Source organism: Mytilus trossulus, chromosome 12 (genome assembly GCF_036588685.1).
Source record: "Mytilus trossulus isolate FHL-02 chromosome 12, PNRI_Mtr1.1.1.hap1, whole genome shotgun sequence".
Classification (NCBI taxonomy): domain Eukaryota; kingdom Metazoa; phylum Mollusca; class Bivalvia; order Mytilida; family Mytilidae; genus Mytilus; species Mytilus trossulus.
The window spans coordinates 6,093,205-6,119,860 of record NC_086384.1 but is presented as its reverse complement, the minus strand read 5'-3'; the positions used below and the strand labels follow the sequence as shown (position 1 = coordinate 6,119,860).

The following is a 26,656-nucleotide window of genomic DNA, read 5'->3' as shown; positions in this document are numbered from 1 at the left end:
TGCCATTGAGGCAACTCTTCAGAAGAGACCAAATGATAAAGAAATTAACAGTTAAAGGTCACTGTAAAGCCTTTAACAATGATCAAAGCCTTTAACAATGATCAAAGCCTGTACCGCATAGTTAGCATTGAGCATTGGGTTCATTATTTATTATGGAGTACTAATTTTTGTGGATGTCATTGGTTGTAGGAAAATTTATATGATCAACAAAATAAAGGTTCTTGATACCATGTTTAAAAGCATCCATGAAAAAGCAACTTTTCCTCAATCAACAAAAAATGATTTCGATGAAAGCATATCAATATTCACAGAAAGTAAATATTGTAAAGAAAATTAAATAACATAGTAGTATGTATATTGATAAATCAGACATTTTACATCAAATGCTGCTAATTTTATTATATACTATTTTAATTTTTTTGTACTGTTATTTTTGTATTTACAACTGAAAAATATCTGATTTTGTGATTGCAGGTGAATGTATTATGTAACTATGGGGATTACTGTTACCAAAAGAATCCAGATCATTTAGAGAAGTTTTATCATCCTAAAAAGGTAGGTTAATGACAGGCATGAGACATTGATGCCCCATTCACCTTTTTTCTAAATAGTAAGGATATTTTTATTAATTTTAAACATGAATTAGTCAAATTTATAAAAAGAGAGTCATTATCTTTCATTTCAAAGCCTGAGCTTATCTTTTCTTTGTGAATGGCAAACATATGATACAAAAGCAAATATCTATATCAACCACTATAGTAGATTCTTGACTTTGGGAGTAAAAGGAAAGACTATCTGATTGAATTCTGGTTAGTTAACCATCTGATGCAGTGTGTCCTCTAGGTAAATGCAATTGTATTTAATTGAAATGATTTAGCCTGGAAGTTAGAGACATTAAGCACTCATTATTCAATCACTATTTACAAGATTTTGAATAACTATTGGAGTATATTTTATAATTATGATTGTGATTTCAGAGTTTACCTGATGTTTTTAATGGAGCAAAGATTTGTATCCCAGAGAAGATCAAAGATTACAGATTATTAAAGAGATTTATTATTGGGTATCCTTTTCAATACAAAAAAGCTAATGACAGAGGTCGAGCTTGGCTTAGATAACTTAAGGTGGTACCCAACACTTTCACTAAAATTGATTTGGCTTGTATAATTTTCATAAAATTTTGACAAAGTATTTACTTTTACCCTTTTACAAAAATATAAAAATTTCAAAAATTTTTAACCAACTGTTTTGTCGGAAAAATTACACTGGTTATATAGCAGTTTGACAAATACCAATTTTTATCATTGAGAAGATTAAAATTGCCTTAACAACACAACATAATTAAAACATTTAGATGACTTTACAGAGTTATCTCCCTGTAGTTTTAGGTACCACCTTAAGTCTTTTTACTGTTTAAGAAAAGAAGGCATTATAGACAGGAGAGAAAACAACCCCATTTGTTTTATAAATATTTAGCTTGAAGTGCTTTGAATAAATTTCATGAACTTTGTATGAAATATTTGAAATGTCAGAAAGGTAACTTTAAATTTTATCATTTTGTTGGAATGTGTAATTTTTGGGACGTAAATATAAGATTATTGACAAAATGACAATTTTTACATCTAACACTATCTCAATAAATAATTATACAATTTGTTGTTGCAAATGATATCAAACAGATTTCAGTTTCTATAATAGAATATAACATAATTCAATGTTTTGCCTTCAATATTTTTTCCTTAATATATGTAAGATTTGATGGTGATGTTGTACCAGAGTACATTTATGAAAAAGCCACTCATATCATAGTAGAATCAGGGAAAACTGTAAGTAAATTTAAATTCTTACCTGCTTCTATAGAAAGAAATGAGTATAAAGGAGATATTATGAGTATAACTTGGTTCTAAGCCAGTCTGTTTTAGATGCAATGCACAGCTATGAAAGATTTATATTGATGTTACACAGGTTTTAGGGGTATAAGAAGCAGGATTTTCAAATCATATATTCTGACCTTTTTGTCTTGCCTGCATCTGGATCTTTATTTAAAAGATGTATGTTTTCATTTTTCTGTTTTTTATTTAAGGAATAACTGTAATATAAATTTTCTGTCTATGAAGAAATAACATAAAAAATTTGGTGTACACTGAATAATGCGCGTAGTGGGTTATTAAACAATGCGCATCTTATTTTTATTCCCCACCTACGTTAGTAGAGGGGCATTATCTTTTCTGGTCTGTTCGTCCGTCCGTTCGTTCGTCTTTCCAGTTTTTGATAGTGGAGGGGCATTATGTTTTCTGGTCTGTGCCTCCGTCTGTTTGTCCGCTCATTCGTTCTTCTGTCCAGTTTCAGGTTAAAGTTTTTGGTCGAGGTAGTTTTTTATGAAGTTGAAGTCCAACCAACCAGAAACTTAGTAAATATGTTCCTTATGATATGATCTTTCTAATTTTAATGTCAAACTAGAGTTCTGATCCAAATTTCACGGTCCACTGAATATAGAAAATGATAATGTGAGTGGGGCATCTGTGTACTGGGGACACATTCTTGTTTATGTTATTTTGAGTACACAGAAAAATTATATTGGCAGACGTTATTTTGTTATTAGCCCATAGACATAATTTAGTCATGTGACAGTGATGTCATCAACACTTTTTCATGGTTTGCTACGGTTTAAAATGGGATTTAGAATTAAATTATAAGAAATGACTATAATATTTTTTCTGTCTATTCGAAATAACCTAAAATCTGTGGTGTTATCTCTCCACAGACAGAAAAAATATTACAGTCATTCTTTAAATATTCAAATGATTAAACATTAACCAGCACACAGACAGTTTTATATCAAGTTGTTATATGATATCCAAAAACATGCAAAATAAGTGACAAATGAATTAATATACAAATAAAAGACCATGAATGATAATTTCTTTTTTTGCATGTGTAAAAGATAATTGTGCACACATAAAAACAATAGTAGTCCAACATTTTGTGGGTTCAGATTTATTTTGCATAAATATAAATTAGAATGATGATAGCATTATTTTGAACTGTGACAATTTATTACAGTTTCCTTTTGAAATTTAACTATATATCATCATGTAAACCTTAAGTTCTAATATATTTATTTCTAGGCTCCAAAGATAAAAGGCAAAGGAGTATGTGTAACAGTGGACTGGCTGCTTAATAGTATTAAGAAAAAATCATTAGAACCTACTAAACCTTATCTTGTCACATGATTCTGTACAAAATTGTCTAGATCACATGATTTTTGTTTATATTTGGTCACATGATCATAGCTGTTTGAACTTTGACTACATGGAATTTGAACTTAATATGATTTCCAGACTGTGATAAACCACATATGAAGTTTTTAAAGAAATAATTCTTTTTTGAAAATTCATGACTTTTTTTGTTCAAAGCCGGATTATGAGACATGTTTTATTTGTAAATGCAAAACTTCAAAAATCAAAGTGTTTCACACTTAAAAGTCAACTACAAGAAATTATGTCTTTTGTCTAAAATATTGAACCACTTATTGTGATGATTGTTAACATTTGTCTAAAATTACCTGTTAAAGACATTACAGGTTTTCTAAAAAAAAAGGAGTTTTAGAAAAAGAAAGAATAAGGCGTTTTAAATGATTTATTTAGACATTTAATTTCTGTAAAAAGGGTACATTCCTGGTCCCTTTATTTTGGTTATTGTTTGATGAAATTAAGCCATCAATGACTTTCCTTAATGTTCACAATTGATAAATGGGGTTCATCGATATTCTTAGAAAATAGCTGGGTGCAAGATCAAGCCGTCTACCTAATCTGCAGTATTTCCTATCATGCATCACCTGCAAGGGTGGATGGTACTTACCTCATTAAATATATGGTTGTGTATATGAGCTTGTAGTTGAATGGTATCAGGGGTAAATTTCAGGTTTTCATTTACTTGCTTTGTACCTTTTTTTTTAGGTACCAAAAACCATTATGTGATAATTTTATCCTTGAAAAAGGATTAATGTAATTAGAATTTATCTATGGTTGTTTGTTATATTGATATGTGCTGAAGTCAATGCTGATTTAATAGGTGAAAGTTGCTATTGCTTTGATTTTGTCATTTATATTTGCTTGATAAATTGTGGTTTCAACTGTAAAGGAGTAGGTCCGGTAAGGACTGTTTTTGGCCTCAAATTTCAGTTTCATCTAACGAAAGATTTTGACCACTTTTTAAACACTTAAGTGCCTATTTCATATGTTACGATTAATTAATGTGAAAGATTTTAAATTATTTCGTCATTAAAAACGATCCGATTCAAGCTCAAATGTGAAAAATCTACCAAATATGCGAAAAAATGTCACTTTTTAGATAGTTTTTGTCAAAAACGAAAGTGGCCGCATCCGTGTTCATCCTCAACCTTTATATATGTTATGTATTATCATCAAATACAACTTCCATTTCAATATTTTGGATGAACACGAATGCGGCCACTTTCATTTTACACGGAAACCATCTAAATTTTAAGTAAAATACTGGAATTGTTAAGATTTCATTAATTTAGCATGACTTCATGGTGCTAGTACCCAATATATGTGCATTGTATTGTCAAAAACAGCCCATATTTATGTAGCAGAACCATTTTACTATCCAATAAATAACTAAAAGTTTACATTTTAACAATTTTGTAAACCTGCCATATTTTGGGGCCAAAAAAGGGTCTTACCGGACCTACTCCTTTTAAATACCTCTTGATGTGTGTTATTTTTTTTATGTTGAGAGCTTATATTTTCAAATGTTTACACATTGTTATAGCTTTATACAATTCAGCACTTATTTGAGAAATTTTACATAGCTATATTTATATTTTTGAAAATCAAGATTCAATGTTTATGTAACATGTTATATGAATTTCAAAACTAGCATGATTTTGTGTATTAATAGGAAAATGTTACTGACTATCATTAGAAATAATTAAGAATTGTAATATCATTTTGTTCTAGTAATATTGTAACATGTACATGAATTTTATATTTAATAACTATACATTAATGTCAGTTGTAAGAAATTCACATAAAAATGTATTTTAGTTCAATTCCAAATTGGAAGGTTTGTTGTGATATTTTGAGCTATTGAATATTGATTATTGATGACTCCAAACATACATTTTTTTGCATAAATACTCTTAATTATCATAGGGGCATTTTACAAAATGAAAGAATACCATGAATTCATATTGCTTGGTAAGTTTAACATTTAAATTTACATATTCTTTTTGACTGCTTGCATAGGTTAAAGTTTTCACCAGCAGACGTTTCTAATGATCTAGACAATTCAAGCAGCATGTCTTTTATCTGTTGTTTTTATGCCCCCGCCATAGCATATACATCATGTCTGTTCATCCTCATTTCAAGAAATCCAATTTAACAATTTCTTGAATACTACCATCATGAACAGTCAGGGGCGTTACTTAAACAAGTTATTTTTTTTAATTACTTATATAAGTAATTTTTTATCTTAAAAATAATAAAATTACTTAATAGAGTTATTTTAATTTTCAATAGAAACATAGACTAGATGTAGTTTTCATGATTTTAAACACCATTTTATATGATAAAATAAAGAATTTATCAGATTTGAGAGGAGTATAGAGATAAAGGGTTACTTTGAAAATAATGACAAAAATATTACTTGAATAAGTTATTTTAAACATTTTTGAAAAAAATAGCAATTACACTTATCTAAGGCACATATGTAATTGAATTAGGTTACAAATTATAAATAACTTCAGGTCTTAATTAATTCACAAGTATCTATCTATTTATATCAGTCTACCTTCAAGATTTTAGAGGAAAATGATAATTTAATAGTCCCAAGAGACCAATCTTTGACCCAGAAGCGTCGGTATGAAAGATAAGTGCGTCGGAAAGTTAATTAGTGTTTCTGAAGAATTAGTTTTTATATATCAAGGGAAACTAACCAGATAACTGTGAAAATTATTTAAAGCTAGTAAAATCTGTATTCTTAAACACCTATAAAAATAATGTTTAGAAAAATAACTTGTATAAGTTATATTTAAATTAGCCTCGTTTTCAACATTACTTGTATAGGTAATTTTAATTGTTACTTGTTTAAGTAATGCCCCTGACTGATGACCATGCAAACCATTTTCATCTTAACCAGGATTTATTACAATATTTCATAATAATTGCTTTATTGCTGTACCTTATATTTTTCATCTGCATACATTATTTCAAACAAAGTTAATTAGCTTATGTCAATCATCTGTCACATGTTTAATTGTACTTAGGCTTTTCTTTTCTTTTCAAATTGTTTTGTTATTTGTAATTGTATGTTAGAGGCAGCAACAATAAACCTTCTTTTTCTATTTATTATTTTCTTCTTTATGTAAGTGAGAGAAAAAAAACCATCTTATAGTACCTGTTATCAGATTCAGATTTTGTAATTCGCCGTTTCAGAATCAAATGCATTCTGGGTAATTTTTTCAAAAGCGTACACCAAAACGTTTTGATTGGTTTAAAATGTTCTAAACAATGTAAATCCATCCAAATCCGTAACATTATTTTCATTTTGGTGTACGAATAATGAGATAACCCATAGTCCTTCAATTTCTGAAAAGGCCAATTATATCCTCAAGTAGAAGGTTTATAGTTAAATTTGTATCCTTTTGTTTATTTAATTTTATTCATCCTACCAAGTGAATTCCACTTTGGTATCTGCTACTGCTCCTAAACTGCTGACAAATTTCATGAAACTTTCACAAAAATCTTTCTCACATTACAACTTCTATTTCATTTCTTCAGCCAAATATTTGGGGATTACTTTGGTAGGACATGAGCTTTGCCAAGCTCACACACTACATTACACATTTATATATACTTTTCCTCTTTAGTCCCTTATCAGAATTTGATGATGCATTCTCAGAAACTTAATTATGTGATGCATTTGTTCACTTGTCTTTAGTTATCAATCTGAATTATTTTGGGTTATTCCAAATCAAGTTATAAATAATCTGACATTGCCATTGCTTTTTTGAAATGACAGAAGTTCACATTTAGGGAGCTTTCCTCAGAGTACCTGAAGTTTTGACACCTTAGGTTAAGTGTTGGAAGCAAGACTGAAGAGTACTGTTTTTGGCAATGTCGTAGGTAACAATTTGGAGTTTTTGATATGGTCATTTTACCGAAATTATACTATTTACAGGATTTGTGATAACACAAGCAGCACGACTGGTGCCACATGTGGAGTAGGATCTGCTTACCCTTACGGAGCACCTCAGATTACCCACAGATTTTGGTGGGTTTAGTGTTGATTAGTCAGATTTATATATTGTGTCTTCTGTACTATTAATTGTCTGTTTGTCTTTTAATTTTTAGCCAAGGAGTTGTCAGATCATTTTCTATCTATGAGTTTGACTCTCCTTTCGTCCCCCGTTTAAGGGTAACCACTAATGGATAGCAAGTGAAAATTGGTATGAAGTTGTTTATTTTTTTTTATCTCATTCCCTTTCACCTCCTCTCAGTCATGGTGAATACAATTTAAAACTTTTAAAATTTTTTTTTTTTTTTATTATACTTAATTTAAAAATACAAGCTTTTAGACCCAATCAACTGTATAGAATGACTTCGATGCTGGAGCTGTGATATTTCTCAGGACAAGTTTGCCACCACATGTCTGGGTAATCATCTGGAAACAGAAATAAAAGGTAAAAAAAATAGATATAAGGGATATAGCAATAACTTAATTGAGTTGTTACAAATATTTAAAAAAAAAAAAAAAAAGAAGAGAAATGATGAAAGCAGATTCATGGAATACATGAAGGAGATGGATTCTTATAACAAAAATATCTAAAAAAAAAACATATAAAAAGCAACACACAGTCTTGTACAACAGAAAGGTGTCTTTACACATGTTACAATATATCATTCATAAAATTGCCCTTAGTCTAAATTGTTTTTGAAAAAATTTACTAAAACAATGAAATATCTACAATTTTAACACGCCATTGTTAAAATAAGAAACAAAACATTTTATGTTTAACATTCAACAACTGGGGACGGAAACAAAATATGCACAAAGTTTAAAGTAGTATGTCTGTGCTATCCACATGTTAAATATAAACCTTTCATAGCTTAAAAACCTAACCATCTAGAAAAGAAGTTTTTTTAAAAATTCTTCTGGAGGTAGTTATGTTCAAGGTGGTTGTAACCTTAGTTCAGTGCATTACTATTATTTCAGGAATACGTTTGAACATCATTGGGAGACATCAAATGTCGCTCTCAATAAGCTTATTCCCCTTCCTTTTTATTCTATCTAAACATAAATGTTCATTTTATCAAACAGAAGAAACTCCACTATCCGGATTTTTTTTTTAAAGTAATAAGAAAGTTCTACATAAGAATACGTGTACCAAGTCAGGAATATGGCCGTTGATATCCATTCATTTGATTATATTGACAACGATGTGTGTACAAAATATTTTTTATATCTTTTATTTTTTACATTTAATAAGGGACTTTCTGTTTTGAATTTTCCTCTGGAGTTCAGTATTTTTGTGATTTTATTATTTTCATGAAGGTTTGGCAAAATTATGAAACAAAGCTTTTTCAACAATTATAACCTAATTGTTGACGATGGAATGTCAAATTGCTTTGTCCAGATGTTCACATGCAGGCTCAAACACTACACAGCCATCATTTAAAAAAGGTATTGTTGTTGTCATTAACTCTTCTACAACACAGTATACTATAATAATTTAACAAAATTATTTTCAAACCCCGATAAACATAAATATGCAAATATATTTTAACAAATTTATATTCAGAGCCCCATCAACACAAATATGCAAACAAGTATATATGTTGCAAACATACTTCAATTACACCACTGTGACAAAGCGTCAGTACTCCAATGTTGTCAGTGAATCCTTGGCTGCCCCATTCAGCTACAGGTGTGTAATGGTTAATGTGACTACAGTTGCTGGTAACCTTAAGTTGTAAAATCAACAACAATAAGATATACGAGCAAGTAAAAACTGATAAAGATAAAACAAACATATCAAAACTTCTTGTTTTTGTTGATTTAAAAGATTATATCTATTATATTTATATTTATATTTGTTCTATGTTGTGTCATGTGTACTATTGTTTGTCTGTTTTTCTTTTTCATTTTTTAGCCATGGCGTTGTCAGTTTGTTTTAGATTTAGGAGTTTGACTGTCCCTTTCGTATCTTTCATCCCTCTTTTATACCTATTGTATCTGTTTATTTTGTACACACATCGTTGTCAATATAATAGAATTTTATACGACTGTCAAACAAGCTAGACTTTTAGCAAGCTCTTAAACCAGGTTTCAATCCACCATTTTCAACATGAGAAAATGCCTGTACTTCAGAAGTCAGAAATGTGACAGTTGCGATCCATTCGTTTGATATGTTTGAACATTTGATTTTGTGTGATTTTAAAGTTAAGTAATTCATTGTTGGTTAGAAAACAAAATTGTTCAAAAAATTACATATTTGTGTTTTGTCATTCTATTTAGAGAACAGTTTTCCTCTCGACGGTCAGTGGTTCTCTCCGGACACTTCGACGTCCTCAATCAATAAAGAACTAACCGCCACGAAATATCACAATCAATAAATTTTCAAAGAACCACTATGAATCGAACCTATTATTTCATTATAGTAGTTGGTTTTCCCGTTTGAATGGTTTTACTATAGTAGTTTTGGGGCCCTTTAAAGCTTGTTATTCGACGTGAGCCAAGGCTCCGTGTTGAAGGCTGTACATTGACCTATAATGGTTTACTTTTTTATTGTTATTTGGATGGAGAGTTGTCTCATTGACACTCACACCGCATCTTTCTATATCTATTGTACTGAACCTCGAATCCTTTACGCCATTGGGATAACGAAGGTGCCTGACAGTGTTTGATCACTACAGCATCTGATGAATTGCCACCACAGCCTTTAGCACTTTGTTGATGTAAGGATTGTCCCATAGCAAGATCCATGAGTAATCCAATTTTATTGCAAGTATGCTCTATCAAAAAAAGTTTTCAAAAGATTAAATTATTGATAAATCTTATTTTAATCACGTCTTTAGAAAGGTTATTCTCCGGTAATTTTTGTCAAAAATCTACATAACATTTTCGATGTATATGTAAAGTGTCAATAGTATAAAAAGGCCACACATTTACCTGACCCCACGAATTCGAAATGGAATTGTGCTTTATTCTAAAGAATATCGCAGTATTCTATTCAAACAATTCTTGCGTATAATGCGTAACTACCAAAGCATTCTCACTTTAATATGCGGACGAAATAGAGAAACAGAAGTCACGACCATGAAAGAGAAATAAAAACATGAAAAGTAGGAGTTATCCGGAAAAGCAATCCACCTCTTATGCAAGTATGTACTAAAAAAATGACAAACGGGCAAATATTAATAAAAATCAAATCTCTGACCACATGCACACCTACAACAATTTTTACAAACAACTAGCAAAGTGAAAACTTCCAACCATTCAAATTGTAGGAGGAGTAATCTGGAAAAGCTATATACACACAATAAGATGGAAGGATGGATAGACAGACAATGTGTGATAATTATTGACGACACATTTATATACTTATCAATAATTATGTACTTACGTACAGCTACTCGTCCAATCGAGCTCTGTGTTTTTTCTGAACAAAAATAATAAAACAAAATGATTTAATAGACATAGCAAATACGTAAAGGTTAAAAAGCACTATGTAGTTTCGTCATTATAAAACAACATTTCAGAAATTAGGTACGTATTAGTTAACATCTTAAATATATTTTTTATTAACTCCACTTGATTGTTACTGATAACAAATTTTAAGTAAATACAGTAAACTGAATTGAATATATAAAAGTATCAAAGCAAGCACTTTAAAATTTCCAATGCCAACATTGTGTGTATTTATTGAACAAAATAAGCTTACGCACGATTCTGTGACCTTGGCTTTGTGTTGTTGCTAAACAAATAAAGTGAAACAAATCAGAATAAAGGTATTCTTATAGTACTGTTCAATAAAAAAATATCTTGTATTTCGTTTTCATTTTCTTGTTTAATTGTCTTACAGCTTGGTTAAAATGTCCCACACAAACAAATGATCAACGACGAACAGAATGGTACCAGAAAGAGTCGCAGTATTATTAACTACCTATCAACTTTAGTTACAATTATATAAACGAGAAACTTTGTAAACTTTGCAACGTTCTGTGCATTTGTAGATTTTAAAAACCCATATGACTAGGTTAATCGTAATTTGTTGTTTTTAAAATAAGAATCTTTAGGTTTTATGTACCAATATGTTGAATGCTTTACATTCTTTATATTATAATGTTCATTCTTGTGTAAATAATGGTGTGGATTTCCTATATTGAGAATTGGTACTGCTTCTTTGAAAATTGAGCCTGAAAGGTATGACGGTCTTTAAGTGGAACATAAAATTCGTTATATTAGCACATGAAATAAAAATCTTTTAATTGAAGAAGAAAAACATGTAATAATGAATTGTCCAGTGTATGCAGATTTGTGTTGCTATTTGTTTTATCAAGCATCGCCATCTAATGTTAATTTAATGCATTTTTATGATGACGATAAATTAATATTTTTATTCACAGATGAAAATATGTACTTTTATATTTCCAAAATCTGCAATGACATTCCACTGCATAGAAGATGTATTTTATATTGCTAATATATTTAGTATAAATAATGTAGATACTTTTAGATAAATCGTTTTAGGCTTTTATGATATTGTTTTATCAACTACCTACATGTTTTATAAAATATAGAAATGAAGAGGTTATACTTAAATAAAATATTGTATAGTGTCATATTTTTCTTTATTCGAACTCACCAAGAAATCAGAAGGTAATTAAGGTCGATCCGTTTCGAACCATACCGTAATCTAGATTAAATCATGTCCAATGTGGTAATCATTTTATAAAACATGTTCGAGTGTTTCAGCTTATTTAATGCATTCCAAGCTCATGATGTAAATACATACCAGAAACAACACAAATACCACAGGTGGCAGGACAATGTTGGCTTAACTTTGATGAACAAATACTGTGGTCTTGGCAATTCAATAATATGTTATCAATGCAAGGCTTCTTGGTAGTTGTTGGCTCTGGAACTTAAAGAAGCAATATGCTACTATCACTATCTTTCAAATGATCTTTAACTTTGTTTGTTAGTAAAATGTTTAAAATTAACGTAGTACTGCTACATGCTTGATACTATTCATCTTTAGTTTTATCTTATGTACGTTAGAATCCTTCACCACTTCTTATGTACAATATGAAGGCTTATGCTTATTAATACGACGGGTGCCACATGTGGAGCAGGATCTGCTTACCCTTCCGGAGCACCTGAGATCACCCCTAGTTTTTGGTGGGGTTCGTGTTGTTTATTCTTTAGTTTTCTATGTTGTGTCATGTGTGCTATTGTTGTTCTGTTTGTCTTTTTCAGTTTTAGCCATGGCGTTGGCAGTTTGTTTTAGATTTATGAGTTTGACTGTCCCTTTGGTATCTTTCGTCCCTCTTTGATTAAAACATATTATTGTAATGTCAAATGTGTATTTTGTTCTATCATAATATTGATCTATTTTTTAGTCGAAATGATTTGATATCTGAAATTTTGATTTGATTTACGTGCTTTTTGGGGATTTTTTTATTCTGTCTTTTCTCGATTCATTCGTGCTTTTATTGATTACTTCAAATAGAACGCCATAAAAATCGATAGCTTCATCGTTGTTCATGCTGTTCTTGTATGTTCTCCTTGTAGTTTTACAGTTGTGTTACTTATCATTGTATTTTGCTATTTTCAATAGAAAACACAATGTGTATTTTAGATAATCAACGGGTTCACACTCATTTTTCTGACGGAGTCGTTATTTAAAACACTGCTGTGAACATGTTTTTTTTTTTATCGTGTTTGTAATTTAATTCTTCTTATTTCGATAGATAATTTAAAGCAGTTGACGTGAGTTGTTTTAATAGGAATCACATTCTTCTTGCTTTATATAATGCTTTCAAATCTGCAAAATCAGGAACTTGATCAATGATCCCAGTTTCAGATCATAAGCCTGAATTTTGAAATTTGAGGGATAGGTAAAATAAAAATTTGCTTTGCGCGTCTGCGAATTCATTACCTAAACTCAGGATGGACTGAAAATGTACACAAAATTTTTTTCGGGGTTTTAGAACACTACTAGTTTTACTTGCACCAGATACACATTTTAACAAATAATGTCTCTGGTGTGATGTACAAAGCCAAACTATTTAAAACCCCATAAAAACTATAATAGAAATGTGGAAACAAATATTTAACCAAAAAGGATCATAGGTAAAACCAATTATGGAATTGCATGATTTCAGAAGAAATGTTAAAAGTCACACTTGTTCAGTCTGTAGGTGTTGTAAAAGTATATAGATATAGGAAGATGTGGTGTGAGTGCCAATGAGACAACTCTCCATCCAAATAACAATTTAAAAAGTAAACCATTATAGGTTAAAGTACGGCCTTCAACACGGAGCCTTGGCTCACACCGAACAACAAGCTATAAAGGGCCCCAAAATTACTAGTGTAAAACCATTCAAACGGGAAAACCAACGGTCAAATCTATATAAACAAAAAGAGAAACGAGAAACACGTATATATTACATAAACAAACGACAACTACTGTACATCAGATTCCTGACTTAGGACAGGTGCAATGCATGGATGCATAAACAAATAGTATTGCCATTTTCCAGTTATTTCTCAAAAGCCTTTTAGATATTGAATAACATCTGTCTTTCTTGAAACTTTTACGATTTCTATTTTCAGTTCCTTTATATCTAATTTATTGAAATAATTCTTACCACATATTCCACAACTTAATGGACAATTGTTTCTGAATTCCGATTTACATATGACTGGATTCTGACAGTTGAAAAATTGATCATCGATACAAAGTTTTGATGTTGCAGTGAGTATCTTTTGTGTACTTCTGTGTGTTGTAGTTAGAAAAGCTAGTGTACTTCTTTCTGTTGTGAGGTGTATAGCTTGAAAACATTTTTTGAACGTCCGGCATTATATATGAAAAATGCAATATGAATTTTCTAAGTTTAATGTAAGAGTTTTAACCTTATCTGCAAGAAAAATGCTTTGGACGCATAACATTATCAAACGTGTTGTTTTCAATTTATCTTAGCTGTAACCTGTTCCTTACCAACAATGCAACAAAACTAGTTAACAAAACTTCCGAATTCTAAAACAAATTCAACTAGGAAAGTCCTTTATCAATGGCGAAAAGAAAACTCGGAGTCCGGTATTATTGTTATTTCTTTTTTTTTTTAGACCTGATTGTAAAGCTAAATAAAACTCCCACTAGTGGGCCTCAGAACACAATTATTTTTCTCTTGGCTACAATGCATAAAATCAAGTTGAATTAAACCATTTGCACCGTTTCTACCATGAAACAAATTTAACTGCTAATAGACCATTATTATTCTAATACAATATGCTTGTCCCAGGAAAATCCATCAATGTTTTTTCCTTTGAGAGCCCTATTAACATGCCAATGTTAAATGGTTCTCATGTAGACTAAACGAACACAACAAACCAATCTTAATTTATTAGATCTAACTTGTACTAACAAAGATGTATATTACAATGATGTCCAGTATATCCTGCATCACATGTACACATGTATCCAGTCACATTATTTGAACACAATCCATGCATACAAGGATTGCTTGCACAATCTAATGAAAATACGAAACAAAACAAAAATAAACGAACCATACGATTTTCATCATTGCTTTATTTGCGCACGTGATGAGCTAAAATGATGAAAGTCTAATATTTTTTTTTATGATTTTGAACCACTGATTATATTATATATATATCTTTTAATTTTTGATAAAATATAGAATAGAATTCATTTAAAACAATAACATTAATTAAATGTACAAACAATATTTCCGAGATCAAAGTTTAGGAATATGTATATTTAAGTTGAAACGGAAGGTTTGTAAGATGTGTTTTTTGACATGTGACATTATTTACAATACCATTGTGAGCTTTGTACTTACGATTAACAACTGTAAAAGAAAGATAGTATTAAATGACAGGTTAAACACAATATTTTCATCGGATATACGTTGTTAATATTCTTTGGTATATAATATAAAATAGAAGATGTGGTATGCTAGCCAATGAGACAACTGTCCAAAAGAGAACAAAATAACATAGACATTAACAACTACAGGTCACCGTACCGCCTTCAACACTGAACAAAGCCCATGTCGCATAATCAGCTATAAAAAGCGCCGATATGACAATGTAAAACAATGTAAACAAGAAAACTAACGGTCTTATTTATATAAAAAAATGAACGAAAAACAAATATGTAACACAAAAACAAACGACAACCAATGAATTACAGGCTCCTGACTTGGGACAGACAAAGACATAAATGATGTGGTGAGGTTAAACATGTTAGAGAGATCCCAATCCCCCCTCTAATCTTGAACAGTGATATAATAGTACAACATAAGAACGAACTATAAAAATCAGTTGGAAAAGGCTGTACTCGTCAGATGGACTAAAATACAAGTGGACGTGGCCGGGTACTTGTACATCCCGACAACAAAAAGACACTAGGAACAGATCTTAGAGTACTCGCAGTTATCTGACAGCTAGTCTAAACCCACTAAAAACTAAAAAACAAATCCTGCATATAAGACTAAATTATCAATCCGTACACATCCAGCACCCAATAGATTTAGTGTAAAGACGTCATTAACAGTCAGCGAAAAACATGACCTTGTGCAATGCCAAGTTACAGGTATCGACAGATTGTAGATCCATGAATGAGTAAATGTATATAACATATATACTAGTAATATATAGTTTGCTTTTAATTAACTGATAACAAAATCAATATTCATACCAATAAAAACAATATTCAATGATCATATTACAGTGTTGAATTGGTAACCTTTTAGAATAAGTTTATTTAAAGGAGCGATAAGTTTACAAGGATCATTTCTAAATTTCCGTGCACGGTTACCAATATTTCCGTAAAAATGAGGATGTGCTATCCCGTTTGAAATAAGTTGTCTACAGTTACAACCAAACTTCAAAACCAAATATTTATATCTATGGAAAAAAATAGTAAAGGTTTTAAGTAAATATTTAGTTTGGCTGACATTCAAATGATAATTTGTTCTAAAATGGAAGAAGCTATATTTTTTTTTACAATTGTAGGTACAATTACGACGCATAAAAGCAATGACGATCTTACAAAATATTGTCTTTCGACATGCATTCAATATATTAGCCAGGTCACATCTTGTTTTCAATGCGTGTAACTCATTTTTCCCTTCCTACTATTTTACTGGAACGCAACTGAAGAGACTTATTTAGAAGAAACGAATGCCTTACTTATCTTTCAAGACGTTTTTGCAGTTCTATTAAGAATTTAACACCATGTTCTCTTTGTTTGCAGGTGAGCGTTTTTAATTCAGAACACTTGTTGTTCATAGACCAATCATAGTTTGCATTTAATGTAATGTAAACGCTTTAAGTGTTTCAAGTAACATTTATCAATTTAGTACACGTTATCCAGATGCCATGTTCTCTTCTTTTTATACCGACGTTTCCGTCAAAGAAAAAAATGTCTCTATTTTGTTACGTTTGCCTTAATCTCTTATTTTGAAACACTCATCACTGATATTTCATAAGAACTGAGTATATTACAAATTTTTGCTAGATAAACCAAAAAGGGATACATATTGTTTATGTCGTATTAAATGTTGTAAAAAACATGGGACATTTGATGCTTGAATTCATGATTAAAAGTAAGTTAAGAACACATGCCAAATCAAGACGATTTTTTTTAATTCACAAAACACAAATAAAGATTAAGCATCACAAATTAATGCTTACCATTTGAACATGTACTTCCATGTGATCCAGTAAGACAATGGCACGTATATCCAGTATTTCCATTTGAACATTTGCCGCCATTATGACATGGATTTGGCGCACAATAATCGTACATAGGTTGTCCACTGTCTATAAATGGTGACAATAATATATAATTATATATTTTCTAATTTTCAGGGTATAAAACCAATAATTCATAGCCCCATTACTCTCTATATTTAATTCTGCAATTTCAAGCATTAATGTGTACATTGTTTTAAGTTCAATCTAATCAAAAACCAATCTCTCGTCGCTCCCGTTTCAGAAAACGGGAACGATGAGAGATCGGTTTTTAATTGGACTGTTTTAAGTTTAAATAAAGTGGGAGTCAATTCATGTCAAAACCATATCTTATCCTTACTTGTCCTGAGCAATTAATCTTAATTTTTTTTATTGCATATTAGAACGTACTGGTTCCCGGAAGTTAAATATTACAAAAAAGGTACTTCTTATCTAAACAACAGGGCAAATGTGTCCTCCTATTGTAATTGTATATTCTGTTTTATTCTTCACAAGAATCCTCCAACGAGTTCTACATTCATTCCAGATCCATGGGCTTTCATTTGATACCAAAAATGCAAAACTTCCCAGATATATCACCTATTGAAAAAGATACAGATCTATGCGTAGGAACTTTTTGTTTGAAATATAAACTACTTTCTTGTACGTTCTTCACAATCGGGCCCAAATTCTAGTTTACCTCAAATGTATACTTTTTCTTCAAATGGCCACTTATAAGGCTTCTAGTTCTTAAGATTTTTTTTTATCATAATCGAAATTATACAGTTGTCATTTTAAAACAGAGTCTAAATCTAGTTTTGCATCTGTTTTTTTACGTGCAGTATAATTATGCAATAACATTATTTATGTTTCCTAAAGAGGACAGTAATACACATCATGAAAAAAGATGTGACCCTTTCTTTTGTCTGACCGGCAATAAAATTTACTGCAAGCTATCCCGACCATAAACAAAAAGGCGATACATATAGATTCTTACATTGATACCAGTGGATTATCGGATTTATCCAATCGAGATAGTTAAATTATCAATTTTAAAGTTCGAGCCGCCTCGGCGAGTACTTTAAAATTTATAATTTAACTATCTCGATTGGATAAATCCGATAATCCACGAGTAACTATGTAAGAATCTGTTTCTCTAATGATTAAAAAGACATTTTCTTTTTTTGTTTACCGAAAATCCCCTTCGAGTGCCTTTCACATTGCACGAAGTTGTCAATTTCATTAACACCTGTTATCATATTTTGGTTCATCCAGTCAGCCAAAAAGGTCATGACCCTTAAAATCATCCAATGATCTTCTGAGATCACCAGCAACCACACGTTGATTAATTTTTTTTATACAATGGGTTCGAAAAGGGATAAATTTCCATAGAATTAGAGAAATGTTTATAAAGATTAACAACAAATATTTATGCATTAGTATATCGTTTATGAGGTTATCAATATTTGATAAAGTGCAGTATACAGAAGAAGAAAAAACCCCAGAAAATGAAAACAAAACTTATCTAAATTCTCTAGAAAGAAGATGTGGTATGATTGCCAATGAGACAACTATCCACAAAAGACCAAAATGACACAGACATTAACAATGTTTTGTTTATATTCTACTTACGACAACAATCGTGTGACCCACAATGTCCGGCCGTAACATCTACTGCTAAATAATAATTGCCACCTTGAATCTAAAAGACATATAAAACAAATCCAGTATGTGTGCTACACTTTATAAACACATCAATGTAATATAAATCATGTATTTATACTATATCTTAAACAAATCAATGCAACACTGGACAAATTATGTATAGAGCTATACCTCATAAACTAATAAATGTTATACTGGACAAATTATGTAAAAAAATCTGATTTATTTACAAATGCTTTTGAATTGCAAAGTTCCATGAAGGTTTTAAAAAGGACACTTTCAAAAAGATGGAGAATGAATAATCGTTTTTTTTTTTACTATTATCTTTGTTTACTGATTGTCATAACTATAAGAAGATGTGGTATGAGTGCCGATGAGACTAATCTCAATCAAAATCACAACCATTGTATATAAAAGAACGGTCTTTAAAACGGAGCCTTGGCTCACACCGAACTGCAAGCTATAAAGGGCCCCAAAAATTACCTGTGTAAATTCATTTAAATTAGAAGTCCAACGGTATAATCTATATAAAAAACGAAAAACGAGAAACACATATGAACCACACCAACAAACGATTACTTCTTAACATCAGGTTCCTGACTTAGGACAGTTACAAACAAATGTAGTGGGTTTAAATAAAGGCAACAGTAGTATACCGCTGTTCAAAACTCATAATTCTATGGACAAAAACAAAATTGGGGTAACAAACTAAAACCGAGGGAAACGCATTAAATATAAGAGGAGACCAACGACACAACACCGAAACGCAACACACAGAAACGGACCAAGCATCGGACAAAATCCCACGAGAATAACAAATATAACATCTAAACCAAATACATGAATTTGGGATAAACAAGTACTGTGCCACGTTTTAAACGTTTTAATATAGGTACCAAATGTCTCTCTTATCCGAAACAATAATTCAACATCACATCATTGAAAGACACACTGTAAAATAACAATTGAAATGGCTTAACTCAATCAAAAGACATATTAACACAGGTGAACATACAATGCACGAATATATTTGATCTATGACACAATGTAAATACAAAATCAATAAAATAAGGGGTGAATAGATAAAGGTAACAGTAGTTTACCATTTTGAGATATAAAATAATTTCAGAAATTATATCATAAGCCTGCACACAATGTCGTCAAATACAATAATTTACACAGATTAATGATGATAATTTTGTAGTATGGTATACAGTATAAATGGAGATCGGACATATGTTTTACAAAATTTATAATATTGTTGTTCATATTGCGACAACATATTGTTAAAGGCCTGACAAGTTAACATTTTGTAATTGCAGGGACTTTTAAATCTTACTAAACGATACCGGTATTGCCAATTTTCGAAAGCCTGCAAAGTTTGACATTTTGTAATGTCAGGGCCTCGTAAATCTTTTTGTTCGATTTTGTTTTGGCCAATAGTTAGTAGCCTGAAAGTGAAATTAAACACATATTCTTAGAATTGTCGATTATCGATCGTAGACTGATCATTAAGGTTTATTAAATAAATGTATATCTGGTCACAAAAATGGCGACAATAATATACTTTCGGAGATGAACTTTTCAACATTCACGCATACAGAATGTGACCGGGTGAAACATGTAAGCGGGATCCCAACCCTCCCCAACCTTGGACAGTGGTGTAAAAGTTCAACATAAGAAAAAATATAAGAATCAGTTTAAACAGGCTTAACTTATCAGATGGATACAAATAGAAATATATCAATCAAAATCACAGAGTGAACGCGGCCGGGTACTTGTACATCTCAACAACAAAAAGACACTAAGTACCGATCTGAGAGTACTTGCAGCTACTGACAGCTAGTCTAAAGCCATTAACGACTGATATAACAAATCTTGCATCTTAGACTAAATTATTAATCAGTTCACATCCAACTTCCAATGGATTTAGTTCAAAGCATCATAAACAGTCAAAGAAAAAGGTTGTATATCCATAAAGGTGGTTATTTATATAACAATAATATTTAATTTGCTTTAAATTTACTGCTAACAAAATCGATATGAATACCAATAAAAAAAAATCAAAATGATCTACATGTAATTACAGTGTTAAACTAAATTGTTGTGTTTGATGTCTCTGAGCTTTTGATTTAGCCATTTAGTTCGGGACTTAAATGTTGTTTTTCCGTGTTGAATTTTCTTTGGAGTTCGATATATTTTTTTTTTTTTTATCTCTTACACGTTTCTCTAATTTTGAATGTAAGAGTAGCGATTTCGCTGTTTTAGGTACAAGCCTATACATCTTGCTATTGACTATGTTTATGTGTTTAAAAATTTACTTACTGGACAGGAAACCACAATTTCACGTCTACCGCCAACAATACTGAAATATCTTGTATACTGGCATTGAAGTACATTGATATGAGATCGTTTACCAAAGATGCCGGATACATGGACAGTATGCGTTTGTATTGTCTGATAGTTATGGCTGTACAATACCCCATATATTGGATAGAAGTAACAAACGGTCCTAGTGTGAACTTCCGTCACAGTTAATTGAATAAAACAAAATGCAAGTATTATTCCTTGTGCAAGCCAGAGATAACGGAGACTTGCCTAAAAGTAAAATTAATAAACGACATTAATTAAGGCATCAATATGATACCGCTGTTCAATAGTCATAAATTGATTAAACGAAAACAAATTTGCATCTCAAACCATCACCGAGGGATACAAATCAACTACAAGAGGAAAACAACAGAAACACCGAACTACTACACAAACAACAGCTAGCTAACAAGTAGATACATTGACTATTCGATAACAGCTTTCATATTCCTCAACATTTGAGATAAAATTCTGGTCTTGTTTAGTAAAGATCATTTATCAAGAAACTAGATAGGCGATTTGTTGTTTACCAGATCTTCTTTTTTTTTTATAGTTACACGAAACAATACTGATGAATGTCCCCTACGATTTTTTTTATGTTACTAGATATAGGAAGATGTGGTGTGAGTGCCAATGAGACAACTCTTCATCCAAATAACAATTTAAAAAGTAAACCATTATAGGTTAAAGTACGGCCTTCAACACGGAGCCTTGGCTCACACCGAACAACAAGCTATAAAGGGCCCCAAAATTACTTGTGTAAAACCATTCAAACGGGAAAAACAACGGTCTCTTTCATGAGATGCGTGCATGCTGAGAAAATTTCAAGGAAATTCCCAATGCTGTATTTTCAGCAATAAGAAAAACAACAAGAGAAGACAAAAACAAAAAAAAAGAACTGCGAGGAAAATAAATTTCCATGATTATATTGCAAAATCAAAAGCTCATACACACCTACCGAACAACTATTAAATGAATGACAATTATTTATTATATCATTTTATGGACTAGTGTTTTAAAATAATCCAATAATTTAATATTTGTGCAAATTATTATGAATAGTCTATAAAAGCGTGTCCTTACCATTGTCTAGACTTTTCAGATCACACTTTGAACTGAATCATTTTGATAAGAAGATCATGTAGATTATGTAATAGTATACTATTATATATTATTACATAATTAAGGTGCATGACATCGTGATCTTCAATGCAAGGGTGATATTAAAAGTTATGTTCCCTCAATGAAATCATGATCTTCAATGCAAGTGTGATATGAAAAGTTATGTTCCCTCAATGACATCGTGATCTTCAATGCAAGTGTGATATGAAATCTAATGTTCCCTCAATGACGTTGTGATCTTCAATGCAAGGGTGATATGAAAAGTTATGTTCCCTCAATGACATCGTGATCTTCAATGCAAGTGTGATATGAAATCTAATGTTCCCTCAATGACGTTGTGATCTTCAATGCAAGGGTGATATGAAAAGTTATGTTCCCTCAATGACATCGTGATCTTCAATGCAAGTGTGATATGAAATCTAATGTTCCCTCAATGACGTTGTGATCTTCAATGCAAGGGTGATATGAAAAGTTAGGTTCCCTCAATGACATCGTGATCTTCAATGCAAGTGTGATATGAAATCTAATGTTCCCTCAATGACGTTGTGATCTTCAATGCAAGGGTGATATGAAAATTTATGTTCCCTCAATGACATCGTGATCTTCAATGCAAGGGTGATATGAAATGTTATGTTCCCTCAATGCCATTGTGATCGTCAATGCAAGGGTGATATAAAAAGTTATACCTCCACAATAACACATATGTAGTGATACAAATAAGAAGTATTTTATTAATTGATGTTTTCTTTTCAGCGTAATCATTAAACGTATATTAAGTTTTTAACCTTAATGAACTAGATAAAACAATTCTCAGTCTCCTATCCTGAAGCATTTCTGCACTCTTACTATTTGTTTACTATCTTCCATTTTCATACATGAAACACATCCTCCGAATAACTTGTTTGTTCAAACTAAGTTTCCAATGGGTTCTTTATGATCAAATTGAGGTGTACTGACCTTTTATTGTAGTTTGATGCTTAGTAATTTTGCTAAATCACCGATTTTACCTCGCTTAAACATAACAGTCGTTAACAATTTAGGCTTTTCTATAAATGTAAATTAGGTTGTGAACATACTTACTTCTAGAAATATACATATTTGAATTGTATTTAATGTCTTCTAGAGCGTACCTAATGAAGGTTTTATCAATGTTGTTTATGAAATGATTCAAGGAAGCAAACTATTTGTGGTATTGTCAGTTTGTTTTCAATTTATAAACTTGACTGTCCCTCTGGTATCTTTCGTCCCTCTTTTATATATGACCTGGTCTGTGATATTTTTTTCCTGAGTGTAACCAATTCTAATAGGACAAATACGGTAATCAAAACCTGACGCCCTGTGTGGCTGTTATTACTCCATGTTAGATAAAGCTAAAACATTTAATAAATCTGTAGCTTGCATGAATGATTTTGTAAATAACCATTAGAAAGATATGCATTTTTTTTATTCTCGAAACCAACATTTGCTTATATTAGTTTACCTGTTTTTTCTCGTAAGATACCGTCAAATCCAAAGTTTCCATCTTTACTAAGGAACCCAGGTTGATTTTCTGAAATTATTATATATACGAATAATGCGATTTAATAGAAAATAAAACAACACCTACCTCAAAAATTCATTTCAATGTAAAATTGTACGAACTTCGATATTTCACGTTACGGAAAAAAACATCAGCTTTAGCGTATTCCTTCATATGATGTCATGTTTTGAAATGACATAAATGCGACAAAAGCATAAATACACTTTCGTAGATTTTTATTTCATTTTGATTTGTGGGTTTCGTCGAGCTCATGTACATTAGTAATTTTTGTTATGCATCCGAATAAGAATAACAAAATACGTTTTTCTATTTTCAATTGCAACTTTTAAAACATTTAAATCGACAAAGCGTTTGCAAATAGGTTCTAATACATGTGAATATAACGTGAGAGGAATATTGTATGATGAATATCTGTGAGTCTGTGCTAAGAATAGATATATCGAGAATTTTATCACGGTGTTGTTAAAAAGTGGAAGAAGAAAGTAATATAACAATGGTTAACAAATATATGTAATTTTTTTATAAACTATCATTTGCTCGATACCATTGCAAGAAGAGCCCATGTCCCTTGGGTACCTTTCGCCGGTATCATGTGCAGATGCTGTGCTGCTTTTTAAAAAATAAATTTTGACGATTAATTTTAATTTCATAGTTATTATACTTCTTGACCTATTTTCTTGTATGTTTATTTATGTACTTCTCCGTATTAAGTATTCTTGCAGTTTTTTGTACTGTATTTCGTTCATTAGAGAGCTATTTTTAAAATTGTCTGGAATATGACAGTTATCCCCAACAGTCCGTGCATATGCATGTTTGCATGACACGGGTTATGTTATTCTCATATATTTTATGATGGTATGATACTAAACCCCTAACGGGAAGGATTGTGCCTGATGCTCATATGATGAAATCATAATCTTTCAGTCAGTTTAATTGAAGTCTGGAGCTGGCATGTCAGTTAACTGCTAGTAGTCTGTTGTTATTTATGTATTATTGTCATTTTGTTTATTTTCTTTGGTTACTTCTTCTGACATCTGACTCGGATTTCTCTTGAACTGAATTTTAATGTGCGTATTGTTATGCGTTTACTTTTGTTACATTGGCTAGAGGTATACGGGGAGGGTTGAGATCTCACAAATATGTTTAACCCCGCCGCATTTTTGCGCCTGTCCCAAGTCAGGAGCCTCTGGCCTTTGTTAGTCTTGTATTATTTTAATTTTAGTTTCTTGTGTACAATTTGGAAATTAGAATGGCGTTCATTATCACTGAACTAGTATATATTTGTGTAGGGGCCAGCTGAAGGAAGCATCCGGGTGCGGGAATTTCTAGCTACATTGAAGACCTGTTGGTGACCTTCTGCGGTTGTTTTTTCTACGGTCAGGTTGTTGTCTCTTTGACACATTCCCCATTTCCATTCACATTTTTATTGTGATTTCCTATTTTTGTAGTTCATCAGTGCTTCTGTTGTGTTGTTGTTTATCTTCTGACAGTTGATGTTTAGTCTCAGTAAAAGTTTGTTACCCAGATTTGATGTCGCCCTAGTGAGTTTCGACTATTGAACTATTGTTGCCTTTCTATATACTATTTTTCTATTTATGAGTTCCCTTTGGACAATCTGTCGCTGTCTCACCTGACCTAGTAATTTTACTACAAGATAGTTTTGACAAACACAGTTTTATGTATTTATAATCGTAAATTTTCATTTATGAGCTGCCTTTGGAAATCTTTCGCTGTACAATTTGACCCAGTAATTTTAACACTAGAGAACACAGTTTTATGTATTTATATTTGTACATTTTTTGCACATAGAAATCAACAAGATCCGAATACCATGTTTGTATCAAAGTTGAAAAGGAACCCTCTAAAGACACTCATATGTAAATGTTTTTAATCTGCATATATCCGAGTAAAACTAAAACTTTGAACACAATTGTACCAGGTTGGCTTATAAAATTTCTCTCACGACATTTTTTTACAAGCTTTTGACATCTTCTACCACTGGATCGATTCCGCTGCTGGTACTTCAGTACTAACATGAATCTTTACATTTTTTTTTATTAATTTACCCGAAAAAACTATTTAAAAACCAAGGTTGCAACTTCTTCAGAAATAGGCCAACTTAGATGAGTTTAGATGATCTAGGTAATTTTGTGTCCTATACCTACTAACATTTCAGTAAGTTGACTCATCTCTAGTTTTAAAATGTTTTGGTCGCATTGTTTTGACAAAGGTAAACCAAGAAAAGCAGTTGGTATGCAGTTTCTTGTAGTTTTTTATTTATTTATAGCACTAGATTGATTAAACAGTCGACAAGTGTGTTATAAGGTCAATAGTCAGTGCTCTACTTATGATTTGTTTGAAAAATATATTGTTATATTTGTCATAAAAGTACTCAGTTTCCTTAAAACCCTATTTTCGCTACACATCGGATTTTCGTCTGTTTAGCTTTTTGGATTTAAGAAGAATATGTTCAAGTTATGATTTTCCATCAATCTTACGTATAATAAAAGAATAGCATGAAAACTGAGAAATGCCTACTTTATTTTTTTTAAATAGATAATATCCCATAAAACTAGAGATAAAGGATACTACAGATACAGTTAAGGCGGCCTCATATCTTGACGTTCATCTAGAAATTGACAATGAGGGTCAGTTGAAAACAAAACTTTACGTCTAAAAAGATGATTTCAGCTTTTCAATTGTAAACTTTCCATTTTTAAGTAGGAACATTCGAACAGCACCTACATACGGGTATATATCTCCTAATTACTGCGATATTTCCGTGCTTGTATTTCCTATCATGATTTTCTTGATAGAGGGTTGCTTCTCACAAGAAAGCTATTACACCAAGAGTTCCAAATGGTGAAGTTGACTTCGTTTCTTCGTCAATTGTACGGACACTCACGAGTTTTTGACCGTTATGAAATAACTGTTTCATATATAATA

At 31.2% G+C, this 26,656-nt stretch overlaps 2 protein-coding genes and 1 long non-coding RNA gene across 3 annotated transcripts in view; 1 reads left to right on the top strand and 2 right to left on the bottom strand.

Annotated features, from left to right (window-relative positions):
- LOC134693335 (DNA ligase 3-like) overlaps positions 1-4,130 on the top strand; it is a 30,676-nt gene extending 26,546 nt beyond the window's left edge. The window contains exons 19-22 of the mRNA XM_063554090.1: positions 475-555; positions 978-1,063; positions 1,754-1,826; positions 3,129-4,130. Coding sequence (XP_063410160.1) covers positions 475-555; positions 978-1,063; positions 1,754-1,826; positions 3,129-3,233 — 345 coding nt within the window. The 3' untranslated portion in view covers positions 3,234-4,130. The remainder of the gene's footprint in view (positions 1-474; positions 556-977; positions 1,064-1,753; positions 1,827-3,128) is intronic.
- A 4,747-nt stretch (positions 4,131-8,877) lies between these two features.
- On the bottom strand, positions 8,878-10,687 carry LOC134692031 (uncharacterized). Its single transcript, XR_010102210.1, has 3 exons — positions 10,652-10,687; positions 9,883-10,040; positions 8,878-8,990 (listed from the first exon to the last, which is right to left on the bottom strand). It is a non-coding gene; the product is annotated as an uncharacterized LOC134692031 (long non-coding RNA).
- Positions 10,688-10,916: 229 nt separating this feature from the next.
- Positions 10,917-14,730, bottom strand: LOC134693598 (uncharacterized). The gene is made up of 4 exons (XM_063554442.1): positions 14,694-14,730; positions 13,902-14,084; positions 12,044-12,172; positions 10,917-11,002 (listed from the first exon to the last, which is right to left on the bottom strand). Exons 1-4 carry the CDS (start codon positions 14,728-14,730, stop codon positions 10,917-10,919), a joined length of 435 nt encoding a protein of 144 aa, XP_063410512.1.
- Positions 14,731-26,656: the final 11,926 nt, after the last annotated feature.

Coding starts and splice junctions, on each gene's coding strand:
- LOC134693598 (XM_063554442.1), bottom strand. CDS start 14,730: ATGTGTACATGTGATGCAGGATATACTGGACATCATT. Junction 14,085..14,693: donor AGGATATACTGGACATCATT/GTAATATACATC, acceptor AATGTTTTCAAG/CTATACACCTCACAACAGAA. Junction 12,173..13,901: donor ATTAAGTTGTGGAATATGTG/GTAAGAATTATT, acceptor TGCTTCTTTAAG/TTCCAGAGCCAACAACTACC.